Source organism: Arachis hypogaea, chromosome 9 (assembly GCF_003086295.3).
Source record: "Arachis hypogaea cultivar Tifrunner chromosome 9, arahy.Tifrunner.gnm2.J5K5, whole genome shotgun sequence".
Classification (NCBI taxonomy): domain Eukaryota; kingdom Viridiplantae; phylum Streptophyta; class Magnoliopsida; order Fabales; family Fabaceae; genus Arachis; species Arachis hypogaea.
In genome coordinates this window covers 5,216,030-5,236,603 of record NC_092044.1, presented here as the reverse complement: position 1 = coordinate 5,236,603, position 20,574 = coordinate 5,216,030, and the positions used below count along the sequence as shown (strand labels likewise).

At 27.3% G+C, this 20,574-nt stretch overlaps 2 protein-coding genes and 1 pseudogene across 2 annotated transcripts; all 3 read right to left on the bottom strand.

Moving 5' to 3' along the window:
* Positions 1–721: 721 nt before the first annotated feature.
* LOC112710087 (inorganic pyrophosphatase 2) lies at positions 722–3,368 on the bottom strand. Its single transcript, XM_025762183.3, has 4 exons — positions 3,128–3,368; positions 2,903–3,024; positions 2,155–2,356; positions 722–1,344 (listed from the first exon to the last, which is right to left on the bottom strand). Exons 1-4 carry the CDS (start codon positions 3,263–3,265, stop codon positions 964–966), a joined length of 843 nt encoding a protein of 280 aa, XP_025617968.1. The 5' UTR covers positions 3,266–3,368; the 3' UTR covers positions 722–963.
* Positions 3,369–4,866: 1,498 nt separating this feature from the next.
* On the bottom strand, positions 4,867–7,733 carry LOC112710086 (heat shock cognate 70 kDa protein-like). The gene is made up of 2 exons (XM_025762182.2): positions 7,376–7,733; positions 4,867–6,614 (listed from the first exon to the last, which is right to left on the bottom strand). Exons 1-2 carry the CDS (start codon positions 7,665–7,667, stop codon positions 4,984–4,986), a joined length of 1,923 nt encoding a protein of 640 aa, XP_025617967.1. The 5' UTR covers positions 7,668–7,733; the 3' UTR covers positions 4,867–4,983.
* A 1,709-nt stretch (positions 7,734–9,442) lies between these two features.
* Positions 9,443–11,666, bottom strand: LOC112708759 (heat shock cognate 70 kDa protein-like; annotated as a pseudogene).
* Between the last annotated feature and the right edge of the window lie 8,908 nt (positions 11,667–20,574).

Genomic DNA, 20,574 nt, shown 5'->3' with positions numbered 1-20,574 from the left:
ATAAAATAATATATAAAAATATACACAAATATATCATTATCAATTTTAATTTTTTTATGTAATAGTTTTGGATAAAATCAAAAGGAAATAAAAATCAAACTTTTATATAAAAAAGATGTAGGGGTGTTCATAAATCGGATCATATTTGTAAATCTGCGGTAAATATCTGCATTCGATCCGAAAATTGCAGATACGATCCGATTCGTAAACTGCTTTCCGCACCCTTTAAAGATTGGATTGCGGATATCTGCTCTGCATCTGCGTATCTGATCTGCAGATCCACAATAATAATTAAAAAATAAATATATATATATATTTAGTATTATATTTATTTATTTGTATATTTTAGTTCGTAGTTATTATTCATATATTATATTATTTTATTTTTGGTATTTAGAAAAAGTTTGATTAAAAATATTTTTGGAGTAAATAGATTTTAAAAGTGTGAAAAAAATATTTTTATTGAATTTTTTACATAGAAATATGATTAAAAAAAGGTTCAATTATGTGGATATACCCAATTTGCAATCCGATCCGATCCGCAGCGATTGGATCGGACACTAAAAAAATGCGGATATCATATCCAATCCAATGAAAATGGTGCGAATCGGATCGAATTTTCGGCCATATCCAGTTATGCATGATACAAACATAATTTTTCTGTAACATATGTATGCATGCCAATAATAAGGTTAAGTTATGGAGAGAGAGAATTCTTCAATGACAAGCAGCAAATTCAATTATGATTTTATTAATGGTAATTATAGTTTATGGTCGTCAAGATCAAGAGCTAGCAATATAATGCCGCTTCATACATTTTCTAAGAAGTAGTATGTAATAATAATAGTATTACCACAAGATGAAGAAATTAAATAACAATATCATTATTTGATATCAATTTAATTAGCACCCTTCATCTTCTTAATTATTTTAGCAACTATGTAAATATGTATCTAATTTAACTTAATGACGAACTGGCAGTGCCTTAGGCAAAGGTTGATAAGTAGTAGTTTCCATTATTGGAATTGACCCCAACTTGCAATCAATTGAGATTTTCGGAGTAGAATTGTTATTAATTTTGTTTCCTTCAATTTCTTTGTTGATAATATGAACCAAAATATTTTCAAGCTCTTCCCCATCTTTCCATCCATGAACCTCTGCCTTAATCTTGTTGGAATCTTTGGAGACTAAATCACTTAAAGGAAAGTATTTTCTTGGCATCAAATAGTCATTTTCTTTGAGCTTCAAACTAGGGCAAAAATCTCCATTTCCATCTCCAAGGTAGATGAATTTCTTCTTTCCTTCTGTTGAAAGCAAATTTTGGATCCTTTCTATGATCACTCCCTAAATATCATCACACAATTTATTCAAAAAATAAAAGAGAGTTAGTATATGAGAAAAGTTTCACACAATATATAGTTATTGAATGTATGTAATTGTTTATAAGTTTAGTTTTAATGCAGTAATAGTGTAAAACGTTTTACACAGTCGTGTAATTATATCCATTTTTTAATGATCATTCACGTGATCAATGTAAAAAATAGTTATTTTTTTATGTGACGTTACGTAATTAAATGCATGCACATTTAAAACTATATTACACTGAGTGCATCAAAATTAAATTCATTATTTATTAGAATTTTTAATGTATATACTTTTTTTTTTGAAACATATATATTATTTCCTTTATTTTATTGGTAGTTTGTCCGAACATGGATTATGACACATCAAGGAAGCCCTAAAAGTATATAAGTGAGGTCAATAATAAAAAGTGTCACAATAATTAATTGTATTAATCCAATATTTTTCAAAATGTAATTGACCAAAAAGCAATGTACCCAAAAGCAATTGCCCAAAAGCATCCTCCATTAATTTTCATTATTCATTATTAACCAAATATATAGATCCGTAAATTAATTGAGTTATACTGCCAATGAGTACTGCACTTAAGATATCAATTAAGAAAAAAAAAAAGAAAAAACATTTAGTGAATTAAAACTTTTACAAAATTTTTTTTTCTTCATTAAAAGTTAAATATTTTCAAATTTTAGTAATTTTGATAAAGCACTTATAAAATCTAATATATTTCATGCATGGCAATGAAAAAATAAATTATATCTTTAAATTGGAGCTAATTAATAATGCAATTCATGCCTTGCACATGTTTGGTGGACAAAGACTGCATCCATGAGAAGATTTCATATAATCATGGAAAGGTGAAATTCTGAGCCTCCCTTCTTCATTAACATAGCTAGGGTTTGCAATGATCTCTGAGAAACAATTCCTCACTCCATGATGCTTTAGAATTGTCTCAATGAAGAACATATTTGCATCACTCACAATCTTCAAATCACATCTGAACACAATTATACATATATCACAATTATACATAAATTCATCATAAGGTCAAAGGATATGTTCGTTAATATGGAAAAAGGAACAAATTAATTTAAAAAGGTGAATACAAATTCATATAAAACCCATTTATATATGATAGTCAATTATTATTTTAAATTGTTCTCTCCTCTATTTTTTCACCTTTCTTAATACAATTATAGCAAGTCAATTTAGATTATATTAATTTTTTATTTTAAAAAATTAACAGATATTAACTGAAAATATTACCTCTCTAATTAAATTCTATCGAACATAATATCGGTCACATAATCTAAAAATATGAGTAATCCACCCTTAATATTATAAGATATATGGTGATTAGTGCTTAAGTAAGTGTTGAGAGTTCGAATTCTGTCTTATGCATACAGTTGTCTTATGCATACAGTAACTCATTGACTAGCGGTAAACTCTTTAATAAAGTTTCGATCTACTATGGATTAATCCTTAACCAGCTCAGATAACCGTGAAAAAAAAATATAGGGATTAGTGAAAGGGAAAGTGTTACCCAAGGGAATAAGCTGCCTCAATAGCATGCACAATGCGGGGATTCAATGGAGTTCGCTTCAAAATTTCTACAATTTCTTCAATTGTTTTACCTTCTGAATGAAGCTCACCCATCATCCTATCCTGCATATATTATATAGTTTTAGGAGACTAAACATGAGAAAAAATCATAATGTATATATCATAATAGTTTTGTGTTTATATATGAAAGAAAGAAATTAAAAACCATGAGAGGGTTCCAAAGCGTGGTAGGAAGAAGCTCATAGAATTTTTCAGTAAAACCAGTCTCATCAAGCACCCAATTATCACTATCACACTCAATGATTGTTGAGTCGAAATCAAAAACCACAACAATCCCAGCCATAATAACGCAATAATAATGTTAAGTTTCTATATGTGTTGTTTCATAGACCATTAGAGAGGTATTTATAGGAAAAGAAGGTGCATGTTTGCACGTATGAATAAAATAGTAGTAAATGATTTTAATCCAAATATATTCTATTATTGTAGTTAGTGAGATATAAAAAGTAGAACTCACTTTTTTTTCTCCCTTTTTTTTTCTTTTAATTTATTAATTTTATTGGGACAAGCAAGTTAATGTTTAGAAGATGAGTGCCACAATCATCCATTTCTAATAATTATCCAATATAATTGAAATAGTTTAAACATTTATAAATCATGGAATTTAAATTAATTATAATTTTTATGTTTAGGGGTATATATGGAATTGGAAATAGAAATTCACATATCATCAACTGTATAGAATTGAAAAATAACTAAAATGAGTTCTTTCTAAATTTTAACATATGTGATTCTGTTTTTTTATGTTATCTATATATTATAAAAGAAATAAATTGTTATATGGTATAAAGTTTTAATTTTAATTTATCATTAAAAGAATACCATAATATGCCTTTTTCAATAATCTTATGTTATTTTGATGAATTTAAATTTAATACATACTAACAATGGTATTAGAAAAAAAAAAGTTATGGTATCATTCAATTATATTGATTCAAGTATACATATTTAGTTATTTACAATATGTACCACAATGACCACCCAAATAATTTTTCATTATTAAAACAAAAATGTTAATTCAAATCACACACCGAAAAGTTCTTCCTTGGCATCATGAAATCTCTCTCTTTAAGCCTCAAGCTTGGGATAGTGAATTTCTGCCGGTATGGGTCGGTTTGGTTCGGATTCAAAATAAAATTAGAATCGAACCGATTAAAATATAATTGATTTGGTTTAATTTGGATTTGTATTTTTTTGTATATGTAAACTAAACAAAATTGATTAAGAACGAATTGGTTCGGTTTGAGTAATTAGGTATCCAATGACTTTAAAATTCATAAAAAAAATCAAATTTTTATCTTAAAAATTTAACAAGTACAATAAACATGTAACATCAATATAAATAATCTAAATATATTAACCACTAAATACATTAAAAACTAAATTCATTAAAATCCAAACATATTAATAGTGAATAATCTTACTAAAAATCATATATTTTAACTTTTTTATTTAATTAATATATGATCGGGTTCATGAGTTAGTTTGGATTCCGCACCCCCAAAACCATACTCGAACCAATCACTAACAAATGCCATTGGTTTGGTTCGGGTTAGACCCGATTATCCGTTGATTTCAGAACTAATTTAATTGATTCGGTTCGGGTTTAGACAGGTAATCGAATACCCGCTACCTGTGCTCACCCCTAGTGAATCTTGTATACTTTCTATGATTAAACCCTGAACTGATTGAAAAACATGATTTAATTTGAATTTACACATATAGCCAAATTAAAAATCATACAATGTGCAAGAAACATGTACTATGATTTTACCAAGCTTTAGAATAATAATGCAATCACTAATCTTTATAAAGGAACATTTTTATAGTGCGTCCAATCCGGTCAACAGATTAGCATTTACCACATTCAAAATCCATAAGATCTATCCACAAAATTCAAATTCAACTCTCAATGATCAATCTCCTTTAGATAATGTCTGTCACAAAGATTTGCATCAGAAACAAAAATAAAAATTCAAGAAAGGAAAAATCTAAATAAAACTAACGAGTCTTGGCTATAATGGGCTCAAAAATGAGCTTAGCTTCATTTAGATGCTCCACAAACACATCAATTTCTTTCTTCTCCTTGTTACCATCATCAAGCAGAGTTCTAGCCTTAGCAATTGCAGAATTTAGCTTCTTCTTATCCGCAGGACAGAGCTTAGAACCGATTAAGGCTTTCTCCATGTCATAGACATAATCATCCAAAGCATTCATTGCTTTAGCCTTCTCAAGAAACTTGTCATCTTCAACCTTGTATCTCTCAGCTTCCTTAATTAGCCTTTTGATTTCTTCCGGCGACAATCTTCCTTTATCATTTGTTATGGTAATCTGGTTTTTATTGCCAGTGGTCTTTTCCTCAGAAGTTACACATAGGATGCCGTCGGCATCTAAATCAAAGCATATCGACACAGGATGGCCTTTAGGAGCAGGAGGGATTCCAGAAAGTGTAAATTGACCAAGCAAGTTGTTATCGCTGGCTCTTGTCCTCTCACCTTCATAAATCTCTTCAAGCACAGACGATTGGTTGTCATAGACCGTCACGAAAGTCGCTGACTTCTTTACAGGAATGGTAGTATTCCTTGGAATCACAATGCTCATGACATCTCCTATTGTGGCTTTACCAAGAGACAGAGGAGTAACATCCTGCAGCACCAAATTTGGGGCACTACTCTTAGAACCACCACTCAACAAAGCCGCCTTAACAGCCGCGCCATAAGCAACAGCTTCATCGGGATTGATGCTCTTACAGAGTTCCTTTCCGTTGAAAAATTCTTGCAGCAACTCCTGCACTTTGGGTATCCTAGATGAGCCACCAACAAGGACTACATCATGCACACTTGCCTTGTCGATTTTCGCATCAGTGAGGCATCCAGCTACCGTTTCCAAGCACTCTCTAAAGAGGTCCGCATTAAGTTCTTCAAATCTAGCACGAGTGATTGACGAATAGAAGTCGATTCCTTCAAAGAAAGCATCTAACTCAATGGTGGCAGTAACGGCATACGATAAAGTCCTCTTGGCCTTCTCACAAGCAGTTCTCAGTCTCCTTAAGGCTCTGGCATTGCCACTAATGTCAACCTTGTTCTTTCTTTGGAATTCCTTAACAAAGTAAGTAACTATTCTGTTATCAAAATCCTCTCCACCAAGGTGAGTGTTTCCCGCAGTAGCCTTAACTTTGAAGACTTTACCCTTAATGGTAAGTAGACATACATCAAAAGTACCACCACCAAGATCAAAGATGAAGATATTTCGCTTTCCAGCGCAATCGGATCTTTTGTCAAGTCCATATGCAATAGCAGCAGCCGTTGGCTCACTAATTATTCGCATCACATTGAGACCTGCAATGGCGCCAGCATCTCTGGTAGCTTTGCGCTGAGAGTCATTGAAATAAGCAGGCACTGTAATAACGGCGTCACAAACAGGTGACTCTAAGTAGGCCTCCGCAATCTCTCGCATCTTAGTGAGAACCATAGATGAAATTTCTTCCGCAGAAAAGCGCATCTCCTTATCCTTGTATGTAACAACAATCACTGGTTTATCATCAATACCAGCAGTGACCTTAAACGGCCACATCAGGATATCATTCTTCACAATTGGATCACTATATTTTCTACCGATCAATCTCTTAACATCTGAAGGACAAAAGGAAAGAAAATACAAGAAATCTTTAATCCTTTGAAGCCACATATAAAATTCCGTATAGTTTAGTGCTATATATGTCAAATTTTGAATGAATTTATTGTTTTCAATAATTAGTCATCAAATTTTAAAGTATATTATTGAATTATTAAAATTTAATGGTTAAAAATAATAAAAAAATAATAAATTTCAATGACATTCTAATATGTTTCTTTTGAAAAAAAATTCTTCTATAATATGTACTAATACTATACTTTCAATAAAGTCCAAAAAAACCAATTTTTAATAGTCAATTTCTGCAGCTAAAATTCTTTTAAATTAATTTTTTAATTTTATATCTACAATTTTCTTATTCATCTCCTTTTTCTTCCATCTAACATCACTCTTAACTAAATCACCACAATTTCATCTTTGGCCACCGGCCACCACCACCGCCTACGTCCTAAATTAAACTTTAAATCCTTTGAAGGATAATGGTTGACGACCGACTGCTGTACATTTTCTGTTCAATAAGACTCTAACTTCACTTTCACCAAACATAACAAACCAGCAAAAACACAGATTACAGCAAAACAAAACATAAGAAAATAAGAATAAGAAGTAAAAGTCAAAGACAACGTGGAGTTTCTTACGTTATTTTCTTTTTAATGTATCTAAAAATACAAAGAGAAGATAAATAGTGTAATTTATAAAGCAAGAAAAAAACACATTCACAGATTGAAAGTAAGAGCTAAGAAGATTATTATTAGTGTACCAAAGACAGTGTTAGTTGGGTTAGCGGCAGCCAGGTTCTTAGCAGCATCTCCAATGAACCTCTGATTAGCAGTAAAAGCAACGTAGGAAGGTGTTGTTCTGTTGCCCTGGTCATTATGAATGATCTCCACGCGACAATGTTGCTCCTGCCATACGGCAACACACGAGTATGTTGTGCCAAGGTCGATTCCCACTGCATGTCCTTCGTACTTTCTCGCCATCGTCCTTGCCTCCTTCGATTCACAACAACCTAATCGGAATAATGAAATCTTCTTAAACAAATCCAACCACATCCCCACTCCCTGAATGAACAATGAAAAATGCGAATAAGGTGAACAACGTTTAGAAGATTATATCTAATTAATTCAAAATTTGAATTTTAAAATAAAAATTAACTTTTTTTTATAACTTATTATTTAGGTCGTTAAAAATTAACTTTTTTTTTTCTCATGTACTTTCTCATCCACCTAACAGCAGGATTTGCAATTTAAAAGCCTTTTTTTTTCTTTGCGTATTTGTTAAGTCTTGGTTTAATCACGACGACATAATTAATTCTTCTATATGACTTGATTATCTTTATCACTTTCGCCGTTTTCGGACTTTAATCGAAAGTAAATATACTAATTTTTTTTACGATTTATATACGTTGTTGAAAAAAATTTTAAATATTAATGTAAAATAAATACATTAAAAAATTAATTTTTTATATTTTTAATAATTTTTTTTCATTTTTACACTTAACAATTAAATATACATTGCTATCCCTAAGTACGCTCACCCTTATCGATTAATTAGATTAAAGACTTCGTTGCATTACATTAACATCTTATATGTTAAAATATGATATATTTTTTTATCGAATAAATTTTTATAATAGTTCTTGAGATTTAGAAGTACTATTCAATGTGATGCTCAAAATTTTAATTTTACCATTATATTCCTCTGAATATAATTTCAAACATTATAGTAGTTCTGAACATCTTTTTAATAATGAACATCTTTTCTAATAGCTAGCTTAATTGATACGATTCTAATTTATATCCAATTTAGTCCTTCCTTCTGTATATAATTCTTACGTCCCAAATTTTCAGAAAAGTTAATTTCTTTTTCTTATTTTTTCGCAAAATCAGTGTGAGTTCAAAGGTGGGATTCAGCACTATCTTGAGTCAATTGAATTTGGATGTTCAGATTCGAGTTTTATAGCTGGGCTTCTTGATAAAATATTTTAGACCACATCGAAATATTTTTTCATTATTAAAGCAAATAGGTTAATTCAAAATTGGAATTTTTCATGAGTTGTGAACAAACATTTTCTTCAAACGGTAACAAATGGAAGATATTAAGTTTTAAACTAAGCGATTTTGTTGATTAATTTTGACAAAACTTGCTCAAATCCTTGTCCATCAAAGCATGGATTTCAGCCTTAAGAAGCAAAGGGTCTTCGCAAATCAAATCCCACACTAGAAAGTTCTTCGGCATCATGAAATCTCTCTCTTTAAGCCTCAAGCTTGTGCAATAGTCACCACTTCCATCACCAAGACTTATGATCCTTTTGTTCTCATCACCATTGTTGGATAATGAATCTTGTATACTCTCTATGATTAAACATTGAATTGATTGAAAAACATGATTTAATTTGAATTTTTACACATCTACTTGAATATAAAAATTTAGAACCTCAGATATAATTCACAGATCTCCATAGCCAAGATAGATATCATACAATGTGCATGAAACATATACTATAATTCCATTTAAGAGTTTGCTTACACAAAACGAAATTCGAACATTGGCACTTCTTTAAGTGAATGAGTAAACTCAAGTTATTTTCTACCAGGATATTTAATAATAATGAAATCAGTTTTATAGTGCGTATAATTCACTCAACACTTAACAAATTAGCATTTACCCCATTCAAAATCCACAAGATCTGTCCGTAAGATACCTTTACAGAATGTATCTACCAAAACTCAAATTCAACGCCAAATATGCTTCAGATAATGTCTGTCATAAAGATTTGCATTACAAACAACATTAAAAATTAAAGAAAAGTAAAACCTGAACAAAACTATCTAGTCTTAGCTATAATGGGCTCAAAAATGAGCTTAGCTTCATTTAGATGCTCCACAAACACATCAGTTTCTATGTTCTCCTTGTTATCATCATCAAGCAGAGTTCTAGCCTTATCAATTGCAGAATTTACCTTCTTCTTATCCTCAGGACAAAGCTTAGAACCGATTGAGGCTTTCTCCATGTCATAAACATAATCTTCCAAAGCACGTATTGCATTTGCTTTCTCAAGAAAATTCTCATCTTCAACCTTGTATCTCTCAGCTTCCTCAATGAGCCTTTCGATTTCTTCCTGCGATAATCTTCCTTTATCATTTGTTATGGTAATCTGGTTTTTATTGCCGGTGGTCTTTTCCTCAGAAGTTACACATAGGATGCCGTCGGCATCTAAATCGAAGCATATCGATACAGGATGGCCTTTCGGAGCAGGAGGGATGCCATGAAGTGTGTATAGACCGAGCAAGTTGTTATCGCTGGCTCTTGTCCTCTCACCTTCATAAATTCTTTTCACCATATCCAATTGGTTATCTTCAACCGTGAAGAGATTTCGTGATTTCTTTACAGGAATGTTAGTATTCCTTGGAATCACAACAGTCATTACATCTCCTCTTGTCCGTACACCAAGAGACAGAGGAGTAACATCCTGCAGCACCAAGTCTGGGGCACTACTCTTAGTGCCTCCACTCAACAAAGCAGCCGTAACAGCCGCGCCATATGCAACAACTCCTGCACTTTGGGAATCCTAGAAGAGCCACCAACAAGCACCACATCATGAATACTTGATTTCTCCACATTCGAATCAGTGATGCATCGATCTACCGTTTCCAAGCACTCTCTAAAGAGGTCCATATTAAGTTCTTCGAATCTAGCACGCGTTATTGATGAATAGATGTCAACTCCTTTAAAGAAAGCATCTAACTCAATGGTGGCAGTAACGGCAAATGATAAAGTCCTCTTTGCCTTCTCACAAGCAGTTCTCAGTCTCCTCAAGGCTCTGGCATCGCCACCAATGTCAACCTTGTTCTTTCTTTTGAATTCATTTACAAAGTAATTCACTACTCTGTTATCAAAATCCTCTCCCCCGAGGTGAGTGTTTCCGGCAGTAGCCTTAACTTGGAAGACCTTCCCCTTAATAGTAAGGAGAGACACATCGAAAGTACCACCTCCAAGATCAAAGATGAATATATTACGCTCTCCGGCGCAATTCGATCTCTTGTAAAGGCCATATGCAATAGCCGCAGCAGTTGGCTCGCTAATTATTCGCATCACATTGAGGCCTGCAATGGCCCCAGCATATCTGGTAGCTTTGCGCTGAGATCCATTGAAATATGCAGGCACTGTAATAACAGCATTACAAACAGGTGACTCTAAGAATGCCTCCGCAATCTCTCGCATCTTAATGAGAACCATAGATGAGATTTCTTCTGCGGAAAATTGCTTCTCTTGATCCTTGTATGTAACAACAATCATTGGTTTGTCATCAGCACCAGCAGTGACCTTAAATGGCCACATCAACAGATCATTCTTGATAACCGGATCACTATATTTTCTACCGATGAGTCTCTTAACATCTGAAAAACAAACGAAGGAAAATAAAGAAATCTTTCAAGTACAGTTTAGTGCTAAAACTCCTTCCATTTGAAAATAAATGGGACAAAAGAGTTATTTCTATAATAGAAGCTGCAGCATTTACAGCAAAAGACCTCTCTGGACTAATACTATAAACAATAAGTAGACTTTCTTTATTTTTCAATAAGTTTCTAACTAGAATTTCAACCAACAAGGGTAGTGAGGGTGGATGAAGCATAACAAACCAGCAAAAACACAACTTGAAATAAGAATAAGTAAAAGAAAAAACAAAGTGGAGTTTCTTACATTATTGTTTTTCTTAATGTATCCGAAAATACAAAGAGACTAATAATAATTGTGTAAGTTAGAGAGCAAGAAAAAGAAAAAACACATGCAAAAATTGAAAGTAAGAAGATTACTATTATTACTATACCGAAGACACTGTTAATTGGGTTAGCGGCAGCTTGGTTCTTAGCAGCATCTCCGATTAACCTCTGATTGGCAGTAAAAGCAACGTAGGAAGGTGTTGTTCTGTTGCCCTGGTCATTATGAATGATCTCCAATCGACAGTGTTGTTCCTGCCATACGGCAACACAAGAGTACGTTGTGCCAAGGTCGATTCCCACTGCATGTCCTTCGTACTTTCTAGCCATCGTCTTTTACTTGACAACAAGCTAAGCGGAATGATGAAATCTTGTGGAAAAATCAAACTGATAGTAGGATTTGCAATTGAAAAGCCATTTGAATATGAAAAAGTATGAGGAGACAATGTATGTTTTATACGATGTGTATAATAGAGTTAATTTGAAATTAAAACTAAATTGCCAATGAGTAAATAGCTCAAATGGCATAGTCTCTCCATACTTAATTAAGAGGTTGCGAGTTTGAGTCTCCTATTTTTGATAAAAAAAATTAAAACTAAATTATAGTCCACTAATTAATTTTGAATAATTTCCAATTTGAAATTTAAATCAAATATTAGGATTATCATCGGTTTTGGAAACAAATAACCTCTCTCTCAATACAATTTTGTGTGGGTTGAACTAATGACATTGAATTTAGTTATATATAATTAAAATATGTTAGATGTTAACGACGGTTAAATGGGATGGTTATTGATGAAGGTGGCCGCAGGTTGAAAAAGAAGAATTAAAATATATAACCTTTAATGAAATAATTAAATACTAATTAAAATAATTCTATTTTTTATCTCTTTAATTGAATTCTAATATACTTGAAATTTTAATTAATCTATATTACTCTTATATTGATAAATTTTTATCAATCTATAACCTTATGATCATATGTATTATTAATAGATTAATAATATTATTGATACTTTAAATTTATTGAGTTTATAAATGGTCTCCATCATATATATACAATTATTTTATTTAGTATTAGTAGTTTACTCATAGTGTATTTTAGTATAAAGATATCAAATAGAATTATTAATTTAGTTTAAAGAGATAAAAAATTAAATTTGTTATTACTCAAAAATATTTTACTATATATCAAGTAATGTGTTCATTAATTTTCACTTTATTGTAAAAAATTATCTAGATCATAATACTAATAGTATATCATAGGGTTATTATTATTAATGTATTGATTGAATTTTAATGTTTATTATTTATGTATTTAAAAATTATATTTGAGAATTATTTATTTAGTTTCATAATAAATGATATTTTTAAATTTGAATAATTTAATAATTAGTTTGTACTTATTATACCATATATTTAATAATTTATTGAAAAAAGAATATTAATATAATAAATAAATAAATAATCTAAAAAAATATTGTTTAAAAATTATAAGGACAAATAAACCCCTAACCAATTTAAATTTAGAGACAATTAGATTCCTGTCCATTTTTGAACCTAACACGTCAGCATTTTTCGTTCAGAGTTGACGGAAAAATACCCACAGGAACCGCGTTGTGTGACAGAATCAGAGAACAGGGACCGAAGTGGATCGATTTTATTTTGAGGGGTCGTGTTGTCATTCTTGAAAATGGACAGGGACCGGGTTGGTACTTCACTCAATAAAAAATAATATTTTATAATTATAAATTTTTCAAAGTTTAGTATAATATTATCATTGTCATTATATAATAAACGTATTTAATATATTATTTTATCTTTATTCAAAGTAAAATACAAATAGAATAGTTTGAAGTTTATAATATTCTTGAGTTATAAAAAAAGAGACCTGAAAAAATAAGAACATATATAACTGTAATAGTAGCATGTTAATTTTACACTAAACTTTATATTATAAGACTAATGAAATTTATCAACAACCTAATATTTTACTAACCTCATTAGAAAAGTAATTGGCATATGATGTTGTGTTCCATGTTACACATTTTATTTCAAGTCTAAAAGTATAGTTAATAAATTAGTTCTATCTACGACAATATTTGTATAAAAGTGCAAATCATAACATGTTACTAAAATGAAAATACTATTTTCTTACCTAAATATTATTAAAAACTTTGTTGAACGCGATATTTGTTGTTGATGAGTTTGGATTACTGTCTTTATTTAGAATTAGAATGTTCAAGCCATTGCGACTCTTAATTCTTGACAAAATAACGTAAAGTTGCCCATTGGTAAACACTGATTTTGGAAAGTAAAATCCTACATGCGATAATGATTGACCACATAGTGAAATACTTTGGTTTCAATGTTTTTCTCCTCATATATAGTATCCCGTCAACCAATAATGTCTAAGTTGCATTCTAAATATGATTTAGTTTGTTAACACTATTAGATATCAATAGCATCACAAACAGTTTTCTCAATTAATGATCAGACCTCATTAATAGCTGTAATGAATTTTCTATCGTCACACAGTAGTCCCATAAAATAGAAAATATCTTGGAAGTTAGGATATGTAATCCCATTAACTGTCCTAATAGACTCATATGTTGTGCAACTTTTTTGAATAATTAACAAAATTCTTATATAGTAGATATCATATGTACCCGGTGGAACATAGTTTAATCTCCTGATAAAATATTCTTTCTTGCGTGGATATCATTCCATTTCTTCTATATTATAAACAAATTGATTTGAAAACTCAGCATACGTTAGAGTTTAACCTGCTTCAAATTCTTTGTTAGCCTCCATCCATGTTAAGAACATCGTACCTTTCCCTTTCTATTAATCAATGATTTTCTCAAGATTGTTACTGTCTTTAAAGATTATATTCTATTTTCTAGGTAAATGAAAAGTTAATATCATAACTGAATATCATAAGTCAAAGTTCTCCATACATCCTCCTGTGTAGATAAATACCCACAATCAAAAAATTATTTGATCTTATAATACATTTTTTAAAATATGTTTTATCATTTCTATTGTTAATATTAACATACCAATAATAACATTTCAAATAAAAAAATAAAAAAATATTTATTCACCGAAAATAATTTTTTCTTCAACAAATTAAAATCCTTCCACCACAAAAAATTAATATTACAAAAATATTTATAACAAAATAAAATTAAAATAACAATCTAAATAGAAAATACTAAAATAAATAAATTTACATTGAAGTTAATATTAAAATTTTTAGATTTCGTTTTACTCATTTAATACGTGTAACTATTTATATTAAAAAAATTAATTATAACTTAAAAAATAACAATAAAAAAATTATACCAAATTATATACATATATATTTTATATTTTAAAATTAACAAATTAACAGATTCAAAAAATTTTAAACACAATTTATAAATTATCTTTTATTAAAGAAATAGTTACAATTTAAAAATTAATAATTAATTAATTATTTTATTTTATAAAGATAAAACGATGTAAAGTATTTTTTTAAAGTATGTTTATTTTTTATATTTTTGAAATTAATATATCAATAATAATATTTTAAATAAAAAGATAGAAAAAATATTTATTTAAAAAAATAATTTTTTAATAAATTAAAATCTTTCAAGTACAAACAAAATTAATATTATAAAATCTTTTTAATAAAATAAAATTAAAATAATAATTTAAATACAAAATAATAAAATATTCAAATATATAGAATAAAATCTTGAAACAAATTCAAATAAATAAACTAACAATGAAGTTAATATTAAAATTTATAGATTTTATTTTACTCATTTATTATGTGTAAGTGTTTATATTTAAAAAATAATAATTGATTATCTATCATCAATTTCTCTTAGCAAATTCATGAATCGAGTCACAAAAGTCTTCTTAACTGAGACATGTATTTTTTAAAAAACTTTTTTAAAAAAATTAATTATGAGAAAATAACTTAAAATTAAAAAGTAACAACTTACACAAATAATAATAATTTATGATTTAAAAGAGTAATTTGTAAATAATTTAAAATTTAAAAAATAACAAACTAAGCAAATAACTTAAAATTTAAAAAATAACCACCTAAGCAAAATAACTTAAAATTTAAAAAATAACAACTTAATCAAAACAACTTAAAGAAATAACTTAAGTTTAAAAAATAACAACCTCTTTTAAAGATGACGTTTTATTTCTGTTTTCAAATTTAAACTCTTATTATTTTGTTTTCGAATTTGTTTCTTACTATTACTTGCTTTTTGTTGTTATCACTTTTAAATTGTTGATTTCATTATTAAACAACTATATCTTAATTTTAAAATAATTTATAAATAACTTTGCTTAAATTAATTCAATAATATTAAGATTTAAATATCTAACTACCTTGTTAATAAATTCGAAAACTAAATCTTTATTGGTATTGATATCTAACAATCTAACCAAATAATTTATTATTTTTTTTAAAATTAGTTTAATAATATTAAGATTTAAATATTTAACTACCTTGCTAATAAACTCAAAAACTAAATCCTTATTATTATCTAGCAATCTAACCAAATAATCTATTAATTTATAAATAAAATTACAAAAATTTCTAATAACGATATTTAAGAAAATAATCTCGAAACCAACATATCAGCGTCACGTCAGCAAAAAGTCTCCCCATTTATATTCGGTCTAGAGGAAAGATTATTTTAAATTTAAAAAGTAACAATTTAAGCAAATAATAAATTATAATTTATAAATAATATTTTTAAAAATTTTAGTGATGATACCTAAGCAAATTATTAGTTCAACAATATTAAAAATTAAATATCCAACAACCTAAGAAAGTGTATTTAAAAATTCAAAAGGTAACAACCTAAGTAAATAAAATATGTTATAATTTATAAATAAAAGTTTAAAAGTTTCTAGTGTCGACATTTAAGCAAATAAATTCCTAAACTCAATGTATGAGCACCACGTCAGCATAAGAAGAGCTTCCTATTTGTATTGCTATTGCTATAAAAATAAAGATACGCTTATGAAATGTGTAATACTAGTGTTAAACCCGTGCGATGCACGGGATTATATTTTAATTTGATATGATAAATCGAAAATAATATTTTATAATTATAAATTTCTCAAGTTTAGTATAATACTATCATCGTCATTATATAATAAACGTATTTAATATGTTGTTTTATCTTTATTCAAGTAAAATGCAAATGAAACAGTTTGAAGTCTATAATATTTTTGAGTTATAAGAAAAAAGACATGAAAAAATAAGAACATATATATAACTGTAATAGTAGAATGTCAATTTTACACAACTTTATATTATAAGGCTAATGAAAATTTATCGACAACCAAGTATTTTACTAACCTCATTAGAAAAATAATTGGTATATGATGTTATGCTCCATGTTACACATTTTATTTCAAGTCTGAAAGTATAGTTAATAAATTAGTTATATCTACGACAAATATTTATACAAAAGTATAAATCATAATATGTTACTAAAATGATTATTATTAAAAATTTCGTTGAATACGACATTTGTTGTTGATAAGTTTGGATTGTTGTCAGGGACGGGACGAACCCATTAGTTAAGAAGAGGGGGCACTTGCCCCCACAGTGTTTTTAATTTTTTTTTAAAAAATATAGTTATATATAATATGCATCCACTTTAAATTTTAAATGACCCCACTATAAATAAATTAAACTCAATTAGCTAAAGTTCCAAATTCATTTTTTTTATTTCTCTATCATTTTGATTATTATTTAACCTAATCAAATTTAATTCTTGTGTCGTCACTCCTTTATTCCCTTAAACCCTCTTTGTATTTTTATATTTTTTACTTTTTTTTCTATTTCTTATCTAGTGGTCATCTTCTCTTTATCAAAAAATAAATTTTAAATTTTTTATATTTTTTATATAGTTTTCCATGACCCTATGTATCTTTTAATTCCATTATTTCTCTTTTTGATATTTTCAATTGCAAATTTTAATTCAAACAATTGTAGTTTAGATATTAATCTAATATTTTATTTTCTTCGTGACTTTATATATTTTATTTTATTTTCGATTTATTCATTTTTATTACTTATTTTTTATCTTTTGTTCTATTATATGTACCTATGTTGCGTATAAAATTTTAAAATAAATTGATTAATTTACTAATTTAGAATATATTTTTTATTTTTAGAAATAGTAATAAAAAAATATTTTAATTATAATACATAATTAAACAGATATATAAAATCTTTCATCTAACATTATATCAAAATTAAATTAAAAAATATATAACAAATTTAATTATTTTAAAAAGAAAGAAAGAAAAAATAGTGAATTATGTTTCTATTATTTTATAAACATACTTTTCGTATACAGATTTAATTTTTTTAGTATTTATATATAATTCTAGTTCCAAATTATAAATATTAGTGTATCATTAGGTGCTAATATACCAATTAATTCAGTCTTTTATTATTAAATGTGTATACAAAATTAGTTAGGATAATAAGGTATTTATAATTTAATTAAAATATTTTAAGTTAAAGTTTTAGAAATAAAAATTATTTTTTTATAAATTATATATAATGAATAGTATTTTAAGAATGAAAGTGTTCACTAACTCTTTAATTTTTATATCTCTATATAATTAATAATATTTAACAAAATTTATTTTAGTATATATATTTTTGCCCTCACTTTTAAAATCTTCTGGGTCCGTCACTGATTGTTGTCTTCATCTAGAAGTAGAATATTTAGATTATTGCGACTCTTAACTCTTGACAAAGCAACATGAAGTTGCCCATTGGTAAACACTGATTTTAGCAAGTAAAGTCCTATATGCAATAATAATTTACCATATAATGAAATACCTTGGCTTTCAATGTTTTTCTCCTTATATATAGTATCCCGTCAGCCAATAATATCTAAGTTGTATTCCAAATACAATATGGTTTGTTAACACTATTAGATATCAATAGCATCACAAACAATTTTCTCAATTGATAACCAAACCTTATTAATAGCTGCAATGAATTTTCTATCGTCAAGCAATAGTCCTATAAAATAGAAAATATCTTGGAAGCTAGGATACGTAATCCTATTAACTATCATAATAGACTCATATGTTGTGCAACGTTTTTGAATAATTACAAAATTCTCATATAGTATATATCACATGTACCCGATGGAATATAGTTTAATCTCCTAATAAAATATTCTCTCTTGCATGGATATCATTTCCTTTCTTCTATATTATAAACAAATTGATTTGAAAACTCAGCATACGTTAAAGTTTGACCTGCTTCAAATTCTTTGTTGGTCTCCATCCATGCTAAGAACATTTTATCTTTCCCTTTCTCTTAATCCATGATTTTCTCAAGATTGTCATCGTATTTAAAGATGATATTTTGTTTTTCGGATAAATAAAAGACAAATAATTTGTTTGCCAAAGTTTTCCACACAGCCTCCCGTGTAGACAAATACCCACAATCATAAAATCATTTAATCTCATAATACATTTTTTTTAAGTATGCTTTATCTTTTATATTTTTAATACTAATATATTAATAATAATATTTTAAATAAAAAGATAGAAAAATATTTATTCACCGAAAATAATTTTTTTCTCAATAAATTAAAATTCTTCAAGAACAAAAAAATATAATATAACAAAAATATTTATAATAAAATAAAATTAAAATAATAATCTAAATAGAAAATACTAAAATAAATAAATTTAAATTTATAGAATAAAATATTGAAACAAATCTAAATAAATAAATTTACATTGAAGTCAATATTAAAATTTTTAGATTTCATTTTACTCATCTAATATGTATAAGTGTTTATATTAAAAAAAACTAATTATAACTTAAAAAATAACAACAACAAAAATTGTACCAAATTATATACATATATGTTTTATATTTTAAAATTTAAAAATTAAAAAATTCATAAAATTTTAAACACACTTTATAAATTATTTTTTATTAAAGAAATAGTTACAATTTAAAAATTAATAATTAATTATTTATTTTATTTTATAAAGATAAAACCAAGTATTTTTAAAAAAAAACAACATCTTGATGATTGTCTCATGCAAGCTTTTGTCTCTCTCTCTCATTCTCAACTCCTTTCTTTCTTTCTTAAATCCTATTCGGTGAAATGAATGAATGAAGTCCAAAGAAGTGTTATATATATACGATAACCATAAGCTACGTTTGACTTTTTTTTTTCACATTGACCGAAAGCCAAAAAAATGATTCTCTTTTAATTAATAATAATATTTATTTTTTTATTTTTTTTAAATATCTCATTATAATAAAAATAGTTTAAAAATCTTAATGAATTTTAAACTTAAAGTATCATAAAATTTAATTTTAATTACTTTTAAAAAGATAATTTTTTTAATTAAAATTCTCAACAAATATAATAAATTTTGAATAACGCATTATTCAATTTTCAAAAACTCAAGTTGTTATAATATTCAATAACATCTAAAATGGATAAAAATAACAAAATATTGTTATCAATAAGTTTGTTAAGTAAAAAATACAACCGAAATTATCAATAAAATAAATAATTTTATCCATGAATTATACTTTTTCTAAAACAATAAACTTACCAACTAAATACGTATAATCGAACTCAAGAGTATTGAGAGTGTCAAAACTCACAAAATTAAATCCATCTCGTGGGATACTTGATAATTCTGAAAGTATGTGCACATCGGTATATTGGTTTAAATTAACCACATACTCATAATGTGTAATCATATAAAGTTACCCACATTGAGTTCAAAGATAAAGATTTTCATATGAGCACCACGTTAGCATATAAGATTTTTATTTGTATTACTATAAAGATAAAGGTTCTCTATATTTGATTGGCTTTAATTTAAATTTGAATTAAATTTGTAGATAAAATAAATATTCAAAATTTTAAATATATCGTTCAAATAAAAAAAATCAACAGATTTTTAAAAAATGTGTTTTCTTAACTATAACTAATGCGTATTAAACATGGTAGAGATCTTATACGACAAAAGTTGTTATTTAATTTATAAATAAAATTTATCTTAGAAAAATTTAAATAATTAAATACTATCTTTATTTAATTTAATAAATTTAAATTAATTTTTTCAAAAATTTTAATTTATGAGCAAATAATTTAAAATTAAAAAATAACAACTTAAGTAAATAATAATTTATGATTTAAAAGAGTAATAT